The 19,654-nt window shown below is 37.5% G+C and overlaps 1 protein-coding gene and 1 long non-coding RNA gene across 2 annotated transcripts in view; one reads left to right on the forward strand and one right to left on the reverse strand.

Moving 5' to 3' along the window:
- The window catches only part of LOC127281907 (titin), a 97,014-nt gene that overhangs the window by 52,014 nt on the left and 25,346 nt on the right, over window positions 1–19,654 (forward strand). The window contains exons 49-54 of the mRNA XM_051305920.1: window positions 54–7,701; window positions 8,297–8,667; window positions 8,755–13,263; window positions 13,753–16,619; window positions 17,970–18,013; window positions 19,518–19,559. Of these exons, the coding sequence (XP_051161877.1) occupies window positions 54–7,701; window positions 8,297–8,667; window positions 8,755–13,263; window positions 13,753–16,619; window positions 17,970–18,013; window positions 19,518–19,559 (15,481 nt within the window). The remainder of the gene's footprint in view (window positions 1–53; window positions 7,702–8,296; window positions 8,668–8,754; window positions 13,264–13,752; window positions 16,620–17,969; window positions 18,014–19,517; window positions 19,560–19,654) is intronic.
- On the reverse strand, window positions 9,224–13,737 carry LOC127281987 (uncharacterized). The gene is made up of 3 exons (XR_007843127.1): window positions 13,622–13,737; window positions 11,069–11,161; window positions 9,224–9,346 (listed from the first exon to the last, which is right to left on the reverse strand). It is a non-coding gene; the product is annotated as an uncharacterized LOC127281987 (long non-coding RNA).

Below are 19,654 nucleotides of genomic sequence, written 5' to 3' on the forward strand. Positions count from 1 at the left end.
TCAAAAATTCAATTGAATACTGAAATAAATTTATTTTTTTCCTTTTTGCACAGGAGGAAGATTTTCAATCGGCTGACACACCAGTTGAGCAGACTGTGAAATTGAATCTCACCTCAGGTCATGAAGTTGCACAAACCCAAGAAACTGTACTTGCAAATAGTACTGAAAGTTATGAAGAGCAAATACCTAAGGAAGAAGTGGCAAAACCGAAACAAAGTGGACTCGAAATAGTTCAACAAACGGAAATTACAGTTTCCGAGATGGAAGCTCCATTGCCATTGGATGTTGCACCAGATGACAAAAAGGTAGACGTTACCTTTGCGGAAGGTGAAGCTGTGCAAACTATTCTTACCCAGGCTGAAGATAAAGAAGGCATTTATAAAAAAGAAGCGAAACCCAAGTCTGTTGAAGCAACAATTGACTTTGAAGTACAAGGTGTTGCTTCCAAATTTGAAATTCATAGTGATTTAGGAGTTTCAGATATCGAAACAGAACTTCCACAGAGTGTAAAATCTAAAAGTGAGATCTTACCTTATCAGACAGCTTTAGCAGAGGAGGTATACACCCGTGAAAGTGAAGGACGTTTAATTGATGATCATCCTGCAGGTAGAACTGCAAATCTTGATTTCGAAATCGGCGAAGGTGTTCAAGTCTCCGATGTGGTTGCTCAAGATAAAGAAGGCGTTCTACCTGAAACAGAAAAACCATCAGTTAAATCTGCTACTTTTGACATTCCAGCTCATACTGTTGCTGAATCAAGTGAAATTATTGCAGAAAATAATGTTGGTGAATTTTCAAAAGTTACAGTCGAATCAGCTACAGCAACTGCAGATCATATTACGTTCCACAGTCTCATTACATCAGAAACAGCGACAGGAGATCTGGAGCAGTCGTTAGAGAACTTTGTGAAGCCTGATGAAAAGAGGGTGGATATTGCTTTCGAAGAAGATACAAGTCTAACGGTGACTGAAACAATCACCTCTGACAAGGAGAAGGAGTACACTGGAAAATTGGAAATGATTGAAGAACAAGCAACTGGTTCCTATGATGCACACAGAGTTGCTGAACGAACTGAGATTAATGCAGAAGCATATCCTGGTGATTTCTCTGAAGAAACTCCAAAATCATTCACTGCTAAAGAAGAACGTCTTCCATTTGAGAGTATTGTACAAACAGAGGCAGTGATTTCAGAAAAAGAGACAGAATTCCAAGAGAAACCTTTAGTTAGTGGTAACACTGCCAGTATAGGAATTGGAGATAACATCGGTGTACCAATTGTTACGGAAGTGATCACTGATGATAAAGAAACTTCTTTGGCTGCTCTTGAAAAACCAAGTGAACGATCAGCTACAGTAGAACTGGCAAGTCATGTTATTGCTGAAAAAATGGAAATCAACACTGATTCAAGCATAAGCAATCTGGAAGAATCAAAACCATCAGTAGCTTCAGCAATGCCATCGCAAATTCCCTTAGAAACTGTTGTACGGTCAGAGATTGAAGTCACCGAATCTGAAGGAATCTATAAAGGTGATAAAAAAGCTTTGGAAGCTACAGCTGACGTTGGAATCATTGAGGAGAAAAGTGTTCAGGTACTGACAGTGACGTTGGAAGACAAAGAAGGTGAATACAAACCTACAGAATTACCTTCTGCAAAAACAGCCGATAAAAATTTGGTAGAAGGTCACGTTGTAGCTGAAGTTTCAGAAAATATTGTAGACATCAGCACCAGTGAATTGGAAAAACAAAAACTCGCTCCAAAACAGGAAGCACTGAGTACTATTGTTACTGAACATAGTTCAGTTGAAACTACTCAAATAGAATCTCAAGTCAATATTCCGGAGAAGAAGCAAAAAGAAATTCCATTCAGTCTTCAGACAGCATCACCAGAACAAGACACTTTCGAAAGTATAACCATAACAGAGAACGTTGTTGAAGAATCCGAGAAACCATTCGAAGGAGTCTTTAAAGCTCCTTCACAAACTGTTGATGTTAACATACAAGAAGTCAAGTCTCTAGAAATAAGTGAAACCTTGACTCAAGATAAGGAAGATACATTCTTTACTTCCAAACTTGATGAACAAATTGGCAAACCTGAATTTGATTCTCTATCGTCTGTGATTGTATCACAAACCGTATGCAATGAATTGGAGAATATTCTCCCAAGTCCTGAAGTACCAACTCAGAGAACAGCACAAGCTGATCTATTTGGTAGAGAAGCAGCAGAAACTATTCAAGTGCTACCTGTGAACAATGCAGAAGAACTTCTGAAACCAATTGCTCCAAAAGAAGAGAAAGGTAAACCAAGAGTTGATGAATTATCATCTCTCGTTATTTCAGAAATTATGTCCAATGAATTAGAAGAAATACTTCCCAGCATGGAAATTCCAACTCAAAAAACAGCCGAGACTCAATTACTAGGAAGAGACATTGCTGAAACTTCTCAAGTCCTTTCAATAGCAAATGTTGGTGAATTCATCAAACCAAAATTACCAGACGAACAGAAGGGAATACCTGGCCTTGAAGAACATTCATCACTCACGGTGTCGCAGATTATGTCCAATGAATCAGAAGAATTCCTTCCCAGTCCAGAAGTACCAAGTACAAAGACAGCACAACCTAATTTGACTGGACGAGAAATAGCAGAAACCACTGAAGTCCTAACAGTAGCAGATGTCGAGGAATTGATGAAATCAAAAATTCCTGACGAACAAAAAGGAAAACCACAGTTGGATACGTTACCATCAGCAATAGTCACTGAAGTTCTATCAAGCGAAGCTACAGATGTTTTGCCTAGTGCCGAAGTTCCATCAGAGAAGGTTGCAAAACCAGACATCTTAGGTCGTGAAATAGCCGAAACAACTGAAGTACAAACAGTGGCTAACGTTGAAGAAATGAAAAAACCTGAAGCTCCTGATGCTCAAACGAGTAAACCGGAATACGAAGCATTGACAACTTCAGTAGTTTCTCAAACAGAGTACCATGAATCTGAAGACACTCTTCCTGAGGCTCAGAAACCTAGCGGTAAAGTTGCTCAACCAGTGTTATCGGGTCAAGATATCGCAGAGACCTTGGAAGTTCTAACAATGTCCAACGTGGAAGAACTGCTAGAAACCATAAAACCAGACGAACAAAAAGGAATCCCTGAATTAGAAGAATTTAAGTCCATCACAGTTTCACAAGTCATTTCCAACGAAGTTGAAGATGTTTTACCACATGCTGAAGTTCCTTCAATGAAGAATGCATTGTTTGATTTACTCGGGAGGGAAGTAGCTGAAACATCTGAAGTCCTAACAGTAGCAGATGTTGAGGAATTGATAAAATCAAAAATTCCTGATGAACAAAAAGGAAAAACACAGTTGGATACATTACCATCAGCAATAGTCACTGAAGTTCTATCAAGCGAAGCTACAGATGTTTTGCCTAGTGCCGAAGTTCCATCAGAGAAAGTTGCAAAACCAGACATCTTAGGTCGTGAAATAGCCGAAACAACTGAAGTACAAACAGTAGCTATCGTTGAAGAAATGAAAAAACCCGAAATTCCTGAAGAACAAAAAGGAAAAACAGAATTTGAAGCTTTAACAACATCTGTAATTTCCCAAGCAGAATTACACGAAGCTGAAGATAATCTTCCTGAAGCTGAAAAACCAACAACCAAGTTAGCTCAACCCATTTTAACTGGTCACGACATTGCAGAAACACTTGAAGTCCTTACAATGTCGAATGTGAAAGAATTTTCCGAAGAAATAAAACCAGATGAACAGAAAGGAATTCCAGAGTTAGAAGAGTTTAAATCCATAACAGTTTCTCAAGTAATCTCCAATGAAGTTGAAGAAGTTTTACAGAAAACCGAAATACCTTCTATGAAGACTGCTCTATTAGATTTATTTGGAAGGGAAGTTGCAGAAACATCTGAAGTTCTAACAGTAGCAGATGTGGAAGAATTCATAAAATTAAAAGTTCCTGAAGAGCAGACAGGCAAAACACAATTGGATACATTACCATCAGCAACAATTACTGAAGTTCTATCAAGTGAAGCTATAGAAGTTTTGCCTAGTGCTGAAGTTCCAACGGAAAAGGTTGCTAAACCTGACATCTTAGGTCGTGAAATAGCCGAAACAACTGAAGTACAAACAGTAGCTAACGTTGAAGAAATGAAAAAACCCGAAATTCCTGAAGAACAAAAAGGAAAAACAGAATTTGAAGCTTTAACAACATCTGTAATTTCCCAAGCACAATTACACGAGGCTGAAGATACTCTTCCTGAAGCTGAAAAACCTACAACTAAATTAGCTCAACCCAGTTTAACTGGTCATGACATTGCAGAAACACTTGAAGTTCTTACCATATCTAATGTGGAAGAACTTTCCGAGGATGTAAAACCTGAGGAACAAAAGTTGAAGACCAGACAACCGGAAATGATTGGAAGAGAAATAGCAGAAGTATCTGAAGTCATGACAATATCGAATGCTGAGGATCTTGCGAAACTCAAAATTCCTGTTGAACAAAAAGGTGAAATTCACATTGATACGATGCTATCTTTAACAGTATCTCAAGTTGTTTCTGATGAAGCTAAAGATGTATTACCAAGTCCCGAGATTCCTACCACATCCAATGCTCAACCCAATTTGTTTGGCAGAGAAGCAGCTCAAGTTTCAGAAGTTCTCACAGTCAGCAGTGCCAGTGAACTGGAAAAATCAATAAAACCAGAAGAACAGAAAGGTAAGACACAATTGAATGAACTATCATCAGTGACAGTATCTCAAATCATTTCCAACGAAATGGAAGATACTTTACCAGAAGTGAGTATTCCAACAAGCAAAGTTGCTGAATCCAGTTTTCTTGGACGAGAAATAGCAGAAACAACACAAATTGTTGCACTTAATGAAACTGAAGAATTTTTGAGACCAAAGATACCTGATGAACAAATTGGTGTATCTAAACTAGATGTTCTGTCACCATTGATTATTTCTGAGTCCATTTCCAATGAACTTGGTGAACAATTATCAACATCTGAACTTCCAACTATGAAGAATGCAGAACCAATAATGACTGGACGAGAAATTGCAGAAACTTCTGAAATATCAACAGTTACAAGTGTCGGAGAGTTCGTTAAGCCTATAGCGCCTGAAGAACAACAAGGAATTCCTCAATTGGAAGAATTATCATCAATCATTGTTTCGCAATCGGTATCTCACGAGACGGAAGAAATTCTGCTTAAAGATGAGAAACCATCCGAAAAAACAGCAATTACAAATTTGTTTGGTCGAGACATTGCAGAAACTCTAGAGGTACAGACAGTTTCAACAGTCGAAGAATTTATGAAATCTACTGGTCCTGATGAACAAAAAAGCAAACCAGAACTAGAAGAATTATCATCATTGATGGTATCTCAAGTGATATCACACGAAGCTGAAGAGGTTTTACCAAGTCCAGAAGTTCCTAGTACAAAACAAGCTCAACCTAATTTATTCGGTAGAGAAATAGCACAAACTTCAGAAGTAATAACAGCATCAACTGTTGAAGATCTTGAGAAATCAAAGTTGCCAGAAGAACAGGTCGGCAGGACAACCTTGGATGTTCTCTCATCGTTGATTATTTCACAAACCGTTTCAAATGAACGCGAAGATTTGCTTCCCGGATCCGAGAAACCATCTGAAAAGATTGCTCAACCTACTTTAGCAGGTCGAGAAATTGCGGAAACAAGTGAAACAACAACAATGTTAAGTGCTGAAGATTTGAGTAGGGTTAAATTTCCAAACGAAGAAAAAGGTTCTGCTGAATGGGACGTTTTGTCTTCAGTTGCAATTTCAGAGATTGTACCACAAGAAGCTGAACAAGATCTACCTCATGCAACAAAACCAAATGAATTTACAGCTCTTCCTAATTTATTCGGTAGAGAAGCACCAGAAGTCATGGAACATTTAACAGTCACTTCTGCTGAAGATTTTACCAAAATTGAATTACCTGAAGAACAGAGGAGTAAGATGACACTGGATGCTCTATCATCATTGACAGTTTCGCAAGTTGTAATCACTGAGACTGAAGAAACATTAATCGAAGCTAAAATCCCTAATAAAATGACAGCTCAACAGAAACTTAGCAGTAAAGAGGCAACTGAAGTTTTTCAAGTTCTTGCAGTAACACGTGCAGATGAATTTGCTGATACTTTCTCACCAGAAACTCAAAGAGGAACTGGTGAAGTTGAAGAAATGTCATCTCTAAACGTATCTCAAGTAATTATCAGTGAATTGGAAGAAGACTTGAAAGCTCCTGAAGCTCCCAATGAGAAAACAGCTTTCACAAATATTTCAGGAAGAGAAGTAGCTGAAACTTCAGAAATACAAACTGTAATCGAGGCTGAAGAATTTGTCAAACCTATAGCTCCTGTAGAACAACAAGGAATTCAGAATATCAACGAACTAACATCATTGATAATTTCTCAAAACGTACCAACTGAAGCAGAAGATATTTTCTCAACTCCTTCTGCTCCCAGTGGGAAAAATGCTCAACCGAATCTTATTGGAATTGATGTTGCTGAAACAATACAAATACAAACTTTAATTAGCACTTCAGATCTATCAGAGGATCAGCTTCCCGAAACACAAGCAGGCAAACCACAAATAGAAGAGATGTCTTCAATTATCATTTCACAAACCTTGTCCAATGAGAATGAAGAAAAATTGTTATCTTCAGAGAAGCCTGATGAAAAAATGGCGCAAATTAATATTACCGGTCTCGAAGCAGCGTCAAAATTGGAAATCGAGACCATGACAACGACTAATGAATTTATTAAACAGCATAAGCCGGAAACTCAATCTGGTACAACAGAATTTGAAAAGATGAATTTCATCTCCGTATCCGAAACAATTCTTAATGAATCGGAAACAATTTTAACAACTGCTGAAATTCCCAAAAGTCAGTCGGCAATGCCAAATGTGCCAAGTATCGAAGCAGCACAAACAACGGAAATTTTATCACTTGCAAGTTTCGACAAATTGAAAACCTCCGAACTTCCAGAAGTACAGAAAGGAAAAGTAAATCTAGAAGAAATGTCCTCATTAACAATATCTGAGGTAAACTATAATGAAAATGAAAAAACGCTTGCTCGAGATGAAATACCATCATCACAAACAGCACAAATGATTCTCCCTAGTCAAACAACAATAGAAACAACGGAAACAATTGCAGCAACAAGTACCAAGGATCTGCCAGAATCAGCGAAACCTGACTTTAAGCAAATATTGCCTGAACATATACCATTTGAAAATGTCCAACAAATGCAAAACATTGTTCAAGAAAGTGAATCAACACTTACGATCGAAAGAAAATCCTCCATTGCTAAAGCGGAAGTCAGTTTTCGAGTTTCCGAAAGTTTAGAAGTAACGCAAGTAACAGCTACAGAAAAAGAGTCAAAAGAAGTTATCAAGGGAGTCGCTAAAGAAGGCAGTGCTCAACCCGATGTTGTTGATCGTACAGTTGCAATAAAAACAGAAGTTTTACCTGGAGACATTGCTTCAGAATTTCAACCAGAAAAACCAACCTCCAAAACAGCCAGCGAAACAAAAGATATCAAGCATAGTATAATTGTCACAGATTTAGGTTCTACTGATGAACGTGAGTTAGATCTTTTGCAAACTTTGAAGTCATCTTCTAAAACAGCCTATATTACTATAGAAGATGAACACATGGAACATATAGAAGGTAAGTTAATAGTTATCAAAATTGCAGACAGTAGAAGATCATATGTATTAATTTCAAAATTCTTCTCAATATGTTTTTTATTAAACTTTACAAAATTGGAAAATGTTTTTAATAAGCTGAAATTCCCAGGTACATTTTGTCAGAAAAAAGAATATGGTTAAATACAGAAAATAAATTCAATAGAGATTAATGATTTCTTTTCAAACAGTTAATGAACATACTGTAGAGAAAATAAAAAAAAATCACTATCAATAATAGGAAAACATTTCATTAGTTATCAAATTTTAAAATAATCGAGATAATACAATTGTTAACAAATTCGATAAAGCCGGTAAATTACATACGAAATATTTGGTCAACAAAAAAGATTCCTCTCCGAAATCATAATCCATTACAAACATTTAACACAACCTAAATACCCACACCAATATTTAAAAAAGCATACCCCAATATTCTAAACAAATAAAACATTTGGAAATAAGGTACTAAAAAACAACTAAATATGTAAATCAAAACATAAATTCATAAACAAACCGCTAAACGTTTTACAACACAAAATATACAAATGAGAAACACTTATTCTCTCACATTTCAGAAACCACAGAAGCACGAGTTGAACAACAAACTTTATTAACACAACACACTAAAAAACACGTACACCCAGAAACATTTAAACAAGAAAGCACCGATTCTGATACAGAGGTAACTCAAGAATATACTACAACATTCAGGCGAGGAAGTAAAGAAGGACAAAATGACGCAATAAAAACGAGAAAAACAATAATCAGAAAAAAGAGACCAGAAACAGGAAGCGAAGACAAAGCAGTAGTCATAGAAGAAGAAATTGAAAACATAAAATCCCAATTACCAACAATACCAAAGAAACAATTTATGCCCATTGAAGAAGTTACAGACACAACTAATATTGAAGAAATTAAACCGACTATAGTTGAAGAAGTTGAAGAAGTTGCAGAGAAAGCACAAAACGGACAAACCACAAATGAACAATATATAGATGATATTCAAGAAGATAAAAGAAAAAAACCAAAAAAGAAAGCCATAACAAAACAAAAACATAAACCTATTCCAACAGAAAAAGAAACAATTAGAGAACAAGTAACTGTTACTGAGGAAGTTACCAAACAAGGCAAACCTCGCAAAGTAACAAAGAGGAAAGTCATCAGACGCAAGGGTAAGAAGCAACAAGTAACAGAAACAGTCACTGTTGAAGAGGAAGGCAAGGCACCTGTAACAAAAGTCATTGAGAAACCGGAAGAGGAAGTTCTAACTGAAGAGATCATTGAAGATATGCCTGTCGAAGAGTTTGTTACTCCATCAGAAGTGGAATCAGTGAGAGAACAGTATACTGTTACTGAGGAAGTTACCAAACAAGGCAAACCTCGCAAAGTAACAAAGAAGAAAGTCATCAGACGAAAGGGTAAAAAGCAACAAGTAACAGAAACAGTCACTATTGAAGAGGAAGGCAAGGCACCTGTAACAAAAGTCATTGAGAAACCGGAAGAGGAAGTTCTAACTGAAGAGATCATTGAAGATATGCCTATCGAAGAGTTTGTTACTCCATCAGAAGTGGAATCAGTAAGAGAACAGGTTACTGTTACTGAGGAAGTTACCAAACAAGGCAAACCTCGCAAAGTAACAAAGAGGAAAGTCATCAGACGCAAGGGTAAGAAGCAACAAGTAACAGAAACAGTCACTGTTGAAGAGGAAGGCAAGGCACCTGTAACTAAAGTCATTGAGAAACCGGAAGAGGAAGTTCTAACTGATGAAATCATTGAAGATATGCCTGTCGAAGAGTTTGTTACTCCATCAGAAGTGGAATCAGTAAGAGAACAGGTTACTGTTACTGAGGAAGTTACTAAACAAGGCAAACCTCGCAAAGTAACAAAAAAGAAAATTATTAGACGCAAGGGTAAGAAGCAACAAGTAACAGAAACAGTCACTGTTGAAGAGGAAGGCAAGGCACCTGTAACAAAAGTCATTGAGAAACCGGAAGAGGAAGTTCTAACTGAAGAGATCATTGAAGATATGCCTGTCGAAGAGTTTGTTACTCCATCAGAAGTGGAATCAGTAAGAGAACAGGTTACTGTTACTGAGGAAGTTACTAAACAAGGCAAACCTCGCAAAGTAACAAAAAAGAAAATTATTAGACGCAAGGGTAAGAAGCAACAAGTAACAGAAACAGTCACTGTTGAAGAGGAAGGCAAGGCTCCAGTTACTGAGATTATTGAGAAACCAGAAGAGGAAGTTCTAACTGATGAGATCATTGAAGACATGCCTGTAGACAACTATGTTACTCCATCAGAAGTGGAATCAGTAAGAGAACAGGTTACTGTTACTGAGGAAGTTACTAAACAAGGCAAACCTCGCAAAGTAACAAAAAAGAAAATCATCAGACGCAAGGGTAAGAAGCAACAAGTAACAGAAACAGTCACTGTTGAAGAGGAAGGCAAGGCACCTGTAACAAAAGTCATTGAGAAACCGGAAGAGGAAGTTCTAACTGAAGAGATCATTGAAGATATGCCTATCGAAGAGTTTGTTACTCCATCAGAAGTGGAATCAGTAAGAGAACAGGTTACTGTTACTGAGGAAGTTACCAAACAAGGCAAACCTCGCAAAGTAACAAAGAGGAAAGTCATCAGACGCAAGGGTAAGAAGCAACAAGTAACAGAAACAGTCACTGTTGAAGAGGAAGGCAAGGCACCTGTAACTAAAGTCATTGAGAAACCGGAAGAGGAAGTTCTAACTGATGAAATCATTGAAGATATGCCTGTCGAAGAGTTTGTTACTCCAACAGAAGTGGAATCAGTAAGAGAACAGGTTACTGTTACTGAGGAAGTTACTAAACAAGGCAAACCTCGCAAAGTAACAAAAAAGAAAATTATTAGACGCAAGGGTAAGAAGCAACAAGTAACAGAAACAGTCACTGTTGAAGAGGAAGGCAAGGCACCTGTAACAAAAGTCATTGAGAAACCGGAAGAGGAAGTTCTAACTGAAGAGATCATTGAAGATATGCCTGTCGAAGAGTTTGTTACTCCATCAGAAGTGGAATCAGTGAGAGAACAGGTTACTGTTACTGAGCAACTTACTAAACAAGGCAAACCTCGCAAAGTAACAAAGAGGAAAGTCATCAGACGCAAGGGTAAGAAGCAACAAGTAACAGAAACAGTCACTGTTGAAGAGGAAGGCAAGGCTCCAGTTACTGAGATTATTGAGAAACCAGAAGTGGAAGTTCTAACTGATGAGATCATTGAAGACATGCCTGTAGACAACTATGTTACTCCATCAGAAGTGGAATCAGTAAGAGAACAGGTTACTGTTACTGAGGAAGTTACTAAACAAGGCAAACCTCGCAAAGTAACAAAGAAGAAAGTCATCAGACGAAAGGGTAAAAAGCAACAAGTAACAGAAACAGTCACTGTTGAAGAGGAAGGCAAGGCACCTGTAACTAAAGTCATTGAGAAACCGGAAGAGGAAGTTCTAACTGATGAGATCATTGAGGAAATGCCTGTAGACAAGTATGTTACTCCATCAGAAGTGGAATCAGTAAGAGAACAGGTTACTGTTACTGAGGAAGTTACCAAACAAGGCAAACCTCGCAAAGTAACAAAGAGGAAAGTCATCAGACGCAAGGGTAAGAAGCAACAAGTAACAGAAACAGTCACTGTTGAAGAGGAAGGAAAGGCTCCAGTTACTAAGATTATTGAGAAACCAGAAGAGGAAGTTCTAACTGATGAGATCATTGAAGACATGCCTGTAGACAAGTATGTTACTCCATCAGAAGTGGAATCAGTAAGAGAACAGGTTACTGTTACTGAGGAAGTTACTAAACAAGGCAAACCTCGCAAAGTAACAAAGAAGAAAGTCATCAGACGAAAGTGTAAAAAGCAACAAGTAACAGAAACAGTCACTATTGAAGAGGAAGGCAAGGCACCTGTAACTAAAGTCATTGAGAAACCGGAAGAGGAAGTTCTAACCGATGAAATCATTGAAGATATGCCTGTCGAAGAGTTTGTTACTCCATCAGAAGCGGAATCAGTAAGACAACAGGTTACTGTTACTGAGGAAGTTACAAAACAAGGCAAACCTCGCAAAGTAACAAAGAAGAAAGTCATCAGACGAAAGGGTAAAAAGCAACAAGTAACAGAAACAGTCACTATTGAAGAGGAAGGCAAGGCACCTGTAACTAAAGTCATTGAGAAACCGGAAGAGGAAGTTCTAACCGATGAAATCATTGAAGATATGCCTGTCGAAGAGTTTGTTACTCCATCAGAAGCGGAATCAGTAAGAGAACAGGTTACTGTTACTGAGGAAGTTACAAAACAAGGCAAACCTCGCAAAGTAACAAAGAAGAAAGTCATCAGACGAAAGGGTAAAAAGCAACAAGTAACAGAAACAGTCACTATTGAAGAGGAAGGCAAGGCACCTGTAACTAAAGTCATTGAGAAACCGGAAGAGGAAGTTCTAACCGATGAAATCATTGAAGATATGCCTGTCGAAGAGTTTGTTACTCCATCAGAAGCGGAATCAGTAAGAGAACAGGTTACTGTTACTGAGGAAGTTACAAAACAAGGCAAACCTCGCAAAGTAACAAAAAAGAAAATCATCAGACGCAAGGGTAAGAAGCAACAAGTAACAGAAACAGTCACTGTTGAAGAGGAAGGCAAGGCACCTGTAACAAAAGTCATTGAGAAACCGGAAGAGGAAGTTCTAACTGAAGAGATCATTGAAGATATGCCTGTCGAAGAGTTTGTTACTCCATCAGAAGTGGAATCAGTGAGAGAACAGGTTACTGTTACTGAGGAAGTAACCAAACAAGGCAAACCTCGCAAAGTAACAAAGAGGAAAGTCATCAGACGCAAGGGTAAGAAGCAACAAGTAACAGAAACAGTCACTGTTGAAGAGGAAGGCAAGGCACCTGTAACTAAAGTCATTGAGAAACCGGAAGAGGAAGTTCTAACTGATGAAATCATTGAAGATATGCCTGTCGAAGAGTTTGTTACTCCATCAGAAGTGGAATCAGTAAGAGAACAGGTTACTGTTACTGAGGAAGTTACTAAACAAGGCAAACCTCGCAAAGTAACAAAGAAGAAGGTTATCAGACGTAAGGGTAAAAAGCAACAAGTAACAGAAACAGTAACTATTGAAGAGGAAGGCAAGGCACCTGTAACAAAAGTCATAGAGAAACCGGAAGAGGAAGTTCTAACTGATGAGATCATTGAAGGTATGCCAGTCGAAGAGTTTGTTACTCCATCAGAAGTGGAATCAGTAAGAGAACAGGTTACTGTTACTGAGGAAGTTACAAAACAAGGCAAACCTCGCAAAGTAACAAAGAAGAAGGTTATCAGACGTAAGGGTAAAAAGCAACAAGTAACAGAAACAGTCACTGTTGAAGAGGAAGGCAAGGCACCTGTAACTAAAGTCATTGAGAAACCGGAAGAGGAAGTTCTAATTCATGAGATCATTGAAGAAATGCCTGTAGACGAGTATGTTACTCCATCAGAAGTGGAATCAGTAAGAGAACAGGTTACTGTTACTGAGGAAGTTACTAAACAAGGCAAACCTCGCAAAGTAACAAAGAAGAAGGTTATCAGACGTAAGGGTAAAAACCAAAAAGTAACAGAAACAGTCACTATTGAAGAGGAAGGCAAGGCACCTGTAACAAAAGTCATAGAGAAACCAGAAGAGGAAGTTCTAACTGATGAGATCATTGAAGACATGCCTGTAGACAAGTATGTTACTCCATCAGAAGTGGAATCAGTAAGAGAACAGGTTACTGTTACTGAGGAAGTTACTAAACAAGGCAAACCTCGCAAAGTAACAAAGAAGAAAGTCATCAGACGAAAGGGTAAAAACCAAAAAGTAACAGAAACAGTCACTATTGAAGAGGAAGGCAAGGCACCTGTAACAAAAGTCATAGAGAAACCGGAAGAGGAAGTTCTAACTGATGAGATCATTGAAGAAATGCCTGTAGACGAGTATGTTACTCCATCAGAAGTGGAATCAGTGAGAGAACAAGTTACTGTTACTGAGTATGTTACTAAACAAGGCAAACCTCGCAAAGTAACAAAGAAGAAAGTCATCAGACGTAAGGGTAAAAAGCAACAAGTAACAGAAACAGTCACTGTTGAAGAGGAAGGCAAGGCTCCAGTTACTGAGGTTATTGAGAAACCGGAAGAGGAAGTTCTAACTCATGAGATCATTGAAGATATGCCAGTCGAAGAGTTTGTTACTCCATCAGAAGTGGAATCAGTAAGAGAACAGGTTACTGTTACTGAGGAAGTTACAAAACAAGGCAAACCTCGCAAAGTAACAAAGAAGAAGGTTATCAGACGTAAGGGTAAAAAGCAACAAGTAACAGAAACAGTCACTGTTGAAGAGGAAGGCAAGGCACCTGTAACTAAAGTCATTGAGAAACCGGAAGAGGAAGTTCTAATTGATGAGATCATTGAAGAAATGCCTGTAGACGAGTATGTTACTCCATCAGAAGTGGAATCAGTGAGAGAACAAGTTACTGTTACTGAGGAAGTTACTAAACAAGGCAAACCTCGCAAAGTAACAAAGAAGAAAGTCATCAGACGAAAGGGTAAAAAGCAACAAGTAACAGAAACAGTCACTGTTGAAGAAGATGGCAAGGCACCTGTAACAAAAGTCATAGAGAAACCAGAAGAGGAAGTTCTAACTGATGAGATCATTGAAGACATGCCTGTAGACAAGTATGTTACTCCATCAGAAGTGGAATCAGTAAGAGAACAGGTTACTGTTACTGAGGAAGTTACTAAACAAGGCAAACCTCGCAAAGTAACAAAGAAGAAAGTCATCAGACGCAAGGGTAAGAAGCAACAAGTAACAGAAACAGTCACTGTTGAAGAGGAAGGCAAGGCACCTGTAACAAAAGTCATAGAGAAACCGGAAGAGGAAGTTCTAACTGATGAGATCATTGAAGAAATGCCTGTAGACGAGTATGTTACTCCATCAGAAGTGGAATCAGTGAGAGAACAAGTTACTGTTACTGAGTATGTTACTAAACAAGGCAAACCTCGCAAAGTAACAAAGAAGAAAGTCATCAGACGTAAGGGTAAAAAGCAACAAGTAACAGAAACAGTCACTGTTGAAGAGGAAGGCAAGGCTCCAGTTACTGAGGTTATTGAGAAACAAGAAGAGGATGTTCTACCTGTTGAGATCATTGAAGATATGCCTGTAGACGAGTATGTTACTCCATCAGAAGTGGAATCAGTGAGAGAACAAGTTACTGTTACTGAGGATGTTACTAAACAAGGCAAACCTCGCAAAGTAACAAAGAAGAAAGTCATCAGACGTAAGGGTAAAAAGCAACAAGTAACAGAAACAGTCACTGTTGAAGAGGAAGGCAAGGCACCTGTAACTAAAGTCATTGAGAAACCGGAAGAGGAAGTTCTAACTGATGAGATCATTGAGGAAATGCCTGTAGACGAGTATGTTACTCCATCAGAAGTGGAATCGGTGAGAGAACAGGTTACTGTTACTGAGGAAGTTACAAAACAAGGCAAACCTCGCAAAGTAACAAAGAAGAAGGTTATCAGACGTAAGGGTAAAAAGCAACAAGTAACAGAAACAGTCACTGTTGAAGAGGAAGGCAAGGCACCTGTAACTAAAGTCATTGAGAAACCGGAAGAGGAAGTTCTAACTGATGAGATCATTGAAGAAATGCCTGTAGACGAGTATGTTATTCCATCAGAAGTGGAATCAGTGAGAGAACAAGTTACTGTTACTGAGGATGTTACTAAACAAGGCAAACCTCGCAAAGTAACAAAGAAGAAAGTCATCAGACGTAAGGGTAAAAAGCAACAAGTAACAGAAACAGTCACTGTTGAAGAGGAAGGCAAGGCTCCAGTTACTGAGGTTATTGAGAAACCGGAAGAGGAAGTTCTAACTGATGAGATCATTGAAGATATGCCAGTCGAAGAATTTGTTACTCCATCAGAAGTGGAATCAGTAAGAGAACAGGTTACTGTTACTGAGGAAGTTACTAAACAAGGCAAACCTCGCAAAGTAACAAAAAAGAAAATCATCAGACGCAAGGGTAAGAAGCAACAAGTAACAGAAACAGTCACTGTTGAAGAGGAAGGCAAGGCACCTGTAACTAAAGTCATTGAGAAACCGGAACAGGAAGTTCTAACTGATGAGATCATTGAGGAAATGCCTGTAGACGAGTATGTTACTCCATCAGAAGTGGAATCGGTGAGAGAACAGGTTACTGTTACTGAGGAAGTTACAAAACAAGGCAAACCTCGCAAAGTAACAAAGAAGAAGGTTATCAGACGTAAGGGTAAAAAGCAACAAGTAACAGAAACAGTCACTGTTGAAGAGGAAGGCAAGGCACCTGTAACTAAAGTCATTGAGAATCCGGAAGAGGAAGTTCTAATTGATGAGATCATTGAAGATATGCCTGTCGATGAGTTTGTTACTCCATCAGAAGTGGAATCAGTGAGAGAACACGTTACTGTTACTGAGGATGTTACTAAACAAGGCAAACCTCGCAAAGTAACAAAGAAAAAAGTCATCAGACGTAAGGGTAAAAAGCAACAAGTAACAGAAACAGTCACTGTTGAAGAGGAAGGCAAGGCTCCAGTTACTGAGGTTATTGAGAAACCAGAAGAGGATGTTCTACCTGATGAGATCATTGAAGATATGCCTGTAGACGAGTATGTTACTCCATCAGAAGTGGAATCAGTGAGAGAACAGGTTACTGTTACTGAGGAAGTTACTAAACAAGGCAAACCTCGCAAAGTAACAAAGAAGAAAGTCATCAGACGTAAGGGTAAAAAGCAACAAGTAACGGAAACAGTCACTGTTGAAGAGGAAGGCAAGGCTCCAGTTACTGAGGTCATTGAGAAACCAGAAGAGGAAATTCCTACTGCGTTTGTGCGTGATATGCCTTTAGTGCCATTAAAAATTGTTCGAAATGAAATTAAACCTACCAGATTATCTTATTTACAACCAATTGAGGTACACTTTGCTGACGTTAAATTGAAGAAAACATTAGTTTCAAAGATAAAGCTGCCGAAAAAAACCAAAATGCCAAAGTTTAGGCTGAAAAGTCGAATTACTTTCATAAATGATTTTCCATCAGAATTGCAATTTTTAAAAATTACTTATTTGGATAAAAATCCTATTCAAACTGGAGAGCTTTCAAGAAATGCAGAGGAAGCTTTGGAAGTTTTAAGGAAGAAATACAAAAAATTAAAATTACCGAAGAAACATCTTACAGATTTAGAAAAATTAGATCAGGAATTTGAGGAATTAAAGAAAGTTCCCCTGGAGCAGATTGATGATAAATCAATTTATGAACGTCAACCTAAGAAACCCAAGGAGGAGGAGAAACCAAAAGAGAAAATAAAAATAGGCAAAGGTAAAGTTCCAGAGAAGGAGGAAGAACAACCAGAAGATGTAAAATTAAAGAAGATTCCCGAGAAGGTACCTGAAGAAGAAGAGATTACACCAAAGAAACCAAAACCAACAGAAACAACAGAAGACGTTCCTAAAAAGAAGAAATCAGAAAAGAAACCTAAACTTAAGCCGGAAGACTTCCAACCTACAGATTTTGAGAGACCAGAACTTGAAAAGTACGTTCCACCAGAAGAAGAAGTTCCAGAGAAACCGGAAGAGGAGAAACCTACCAAACCGTACAAACGACCAAAGAAAGAAAAACCAGAACAAGAAATAGACCAAGTTCCTATTGAAAAGGGAATACCAAAGCCACAAGAACCGGAAGAACAACCGGATGTTAAATTCAGAATTCCAGAAGGCAAAAAACCGGAAGAGATTCCAGAAGAAATTGCTCTGAAACCTTGGAAAAAAGATAAACCAGAGGAAGAAAAATCAACGGAAGATTCGCCTCTTCTTAAATTAAAACCATCTGATAAACAGTCTGAGGTTGATGAAGAAGAGATGAAAAAACTTAAACCAAAGAAAAGAATTAAAGAAAATAAATCTGTAGAGAAAGAAATTCCTAATAAAGATCTTGTAGAAGTTATTGATACTGTGACAACTGAAGATATACTTCCTGAGAAGAAGAAACGACGCTTTACCCGGAAAAAGATTGTAAGAACTCTAAATGGCGAAGTACCTGCTGTTTTTGAAGAAGTTACTGTAAGAGAAGAAGATATTGTTTCAAATGAAATTCATCTTATTGAAAAATTCGCTCCTGTTGTGGTTGAAGAGATACATGAAGAAGTTTTTATTTCCGATATAAATGTTCAAGATCAGAGTCCTAAAAAGATTCGAAAAAAGCGTGTTACTAAACATCGTGAAGGTAAAGCACATATTACGGAAACTGTAACTTTTGAAGAGGAAGGTAAAGAACCTGTAACTACTCTAACTGACGATTTTGAAGACACTACTCTATTACACAAAAAACCGAAACACATCACTTCAACACCACAAATCCATGGTGACAATGATATTCCAGAAGGTAAGCTCACACAGTCTAATAATTCTCTAATTTTCTACACTTTATACTTATCCAGTATCACATGTTATATACTAGTCATCAATAATTTTATTCAATTACTAAACAATCTATATACCTACAGATTTACATTATATAATTTCCTCTATCTTTACAATTCATTTGTTGAAATATTTGTTAATTTTCATGCCAGCAAAAGTAATAAATATAAAAAGTTTTTCTTTTTTTCATAAAATTTTATTTTTCAGATGTAACTGAGGAGAGGCGCGAAACAGTAAGTGTTCATTATAAACATTTATTAAGGTAATGTTAATGTTATAATTTAGATAATAATTATAAACTTAAATTTAACAGGAAATTGTCGAAGAAATTGTGACGAAGAAGATTAAGAAAAAATCACCTCGTAAAGGCCAAGAAGAAGTAACAGAAGAAATTGTAGAGGAACTAATAACTGAAACTCCCAAGAAATTTAAAGCAAAGCCATTGACTGAAGAACTTGATACTGTTGAAATAACCGAGATCGATGTCAGGAAAGTACCTGACCTTATTAAAGAAGAAGATGATACAGAAGGGGAAGAAATTATTCAAATAACTGAAACACCACAAAAAAGGATTGTTAAAAAGAAGAAAAGGCCGACAAAGAAAGGCGAGAAACCCAAAATTATTGAAGAAATAACAGAAACTCCAATAGAAGACACCGTCGTTATGGAGGAACAGGAAATCATTGAAATCATTGAAACACCGACAAAAAAAATAATTCGCAAGAAGAAAGCACAAATATCAGAAGATAATATTCCCGAGGAAACAATAGAAGAGATCGTTGTCGAGAAACCAACAAAAAAGAAAGCCAAGCAAGAAATTGATGAATTAGCAACAATCCAGATCACTGAAATCAACATTCAAAAATTACCAGATTTAATAGAAAAAGAAATTGTTAAAGAAGAAGAAGAAATCATAGAAATAATTGAAACTCCAGAAAAAAAGATTGTAAAGAAAAAGAAGAAACCGACAAAGAAAGGCGAAGAAACAAAAGTGATTGAAGAAATCACAGAAACACCAATTGAAGATGTCATCGTCATGGAGGAACAGGAAATAATTGAAATAATTGAAACACCTAGAAAGAAAATAATTAGAAAGAAAACAGCACAAATTTCAGAAGACAAGATCCCAGAAGAAATGATTCATGAGATAGTTATTGAAAAGCCAATAAAGAAGAAAGCAAAACCAAAAGTAGAGAAACTTGATGTAGCAAAAATAACAGAAATAGATGTCAAAAAACTACCTGACTTGATCGAGAAAGAAATTGTAACAGAAGAAGAAGAAATAATTGAAGTCATTGAAACTCCAGAAAAGAAAATTGTAAAGAAAAAGAAGAAACCAACAAAGAAGGGTGAAAAACCAGTGGTGACTGAAGAAATCACAGAAACACCAGTTGAAGATATCATTGTCATGGAGGAACAGGAAATTGTTGAAATTATTGAAACA

The sequence above is a fragment of the Leptopilina boulardi genome, unplaced genomic scaffold (assembly GCF_019393585.1).
Source record: "Leptopilina boulardi isolate dan_hultmark-lab unplaced genomic scaffold, ZJU_Lbou_2.1 LbouV2_114, whole genome shotgun sequence".
Lineage (NCBI taxonomy): Eukaryota > Metazoa > Arthropoda > Insecta > Hymenoptera > Figitidae > Leptopilina > Leptopilina boulardi.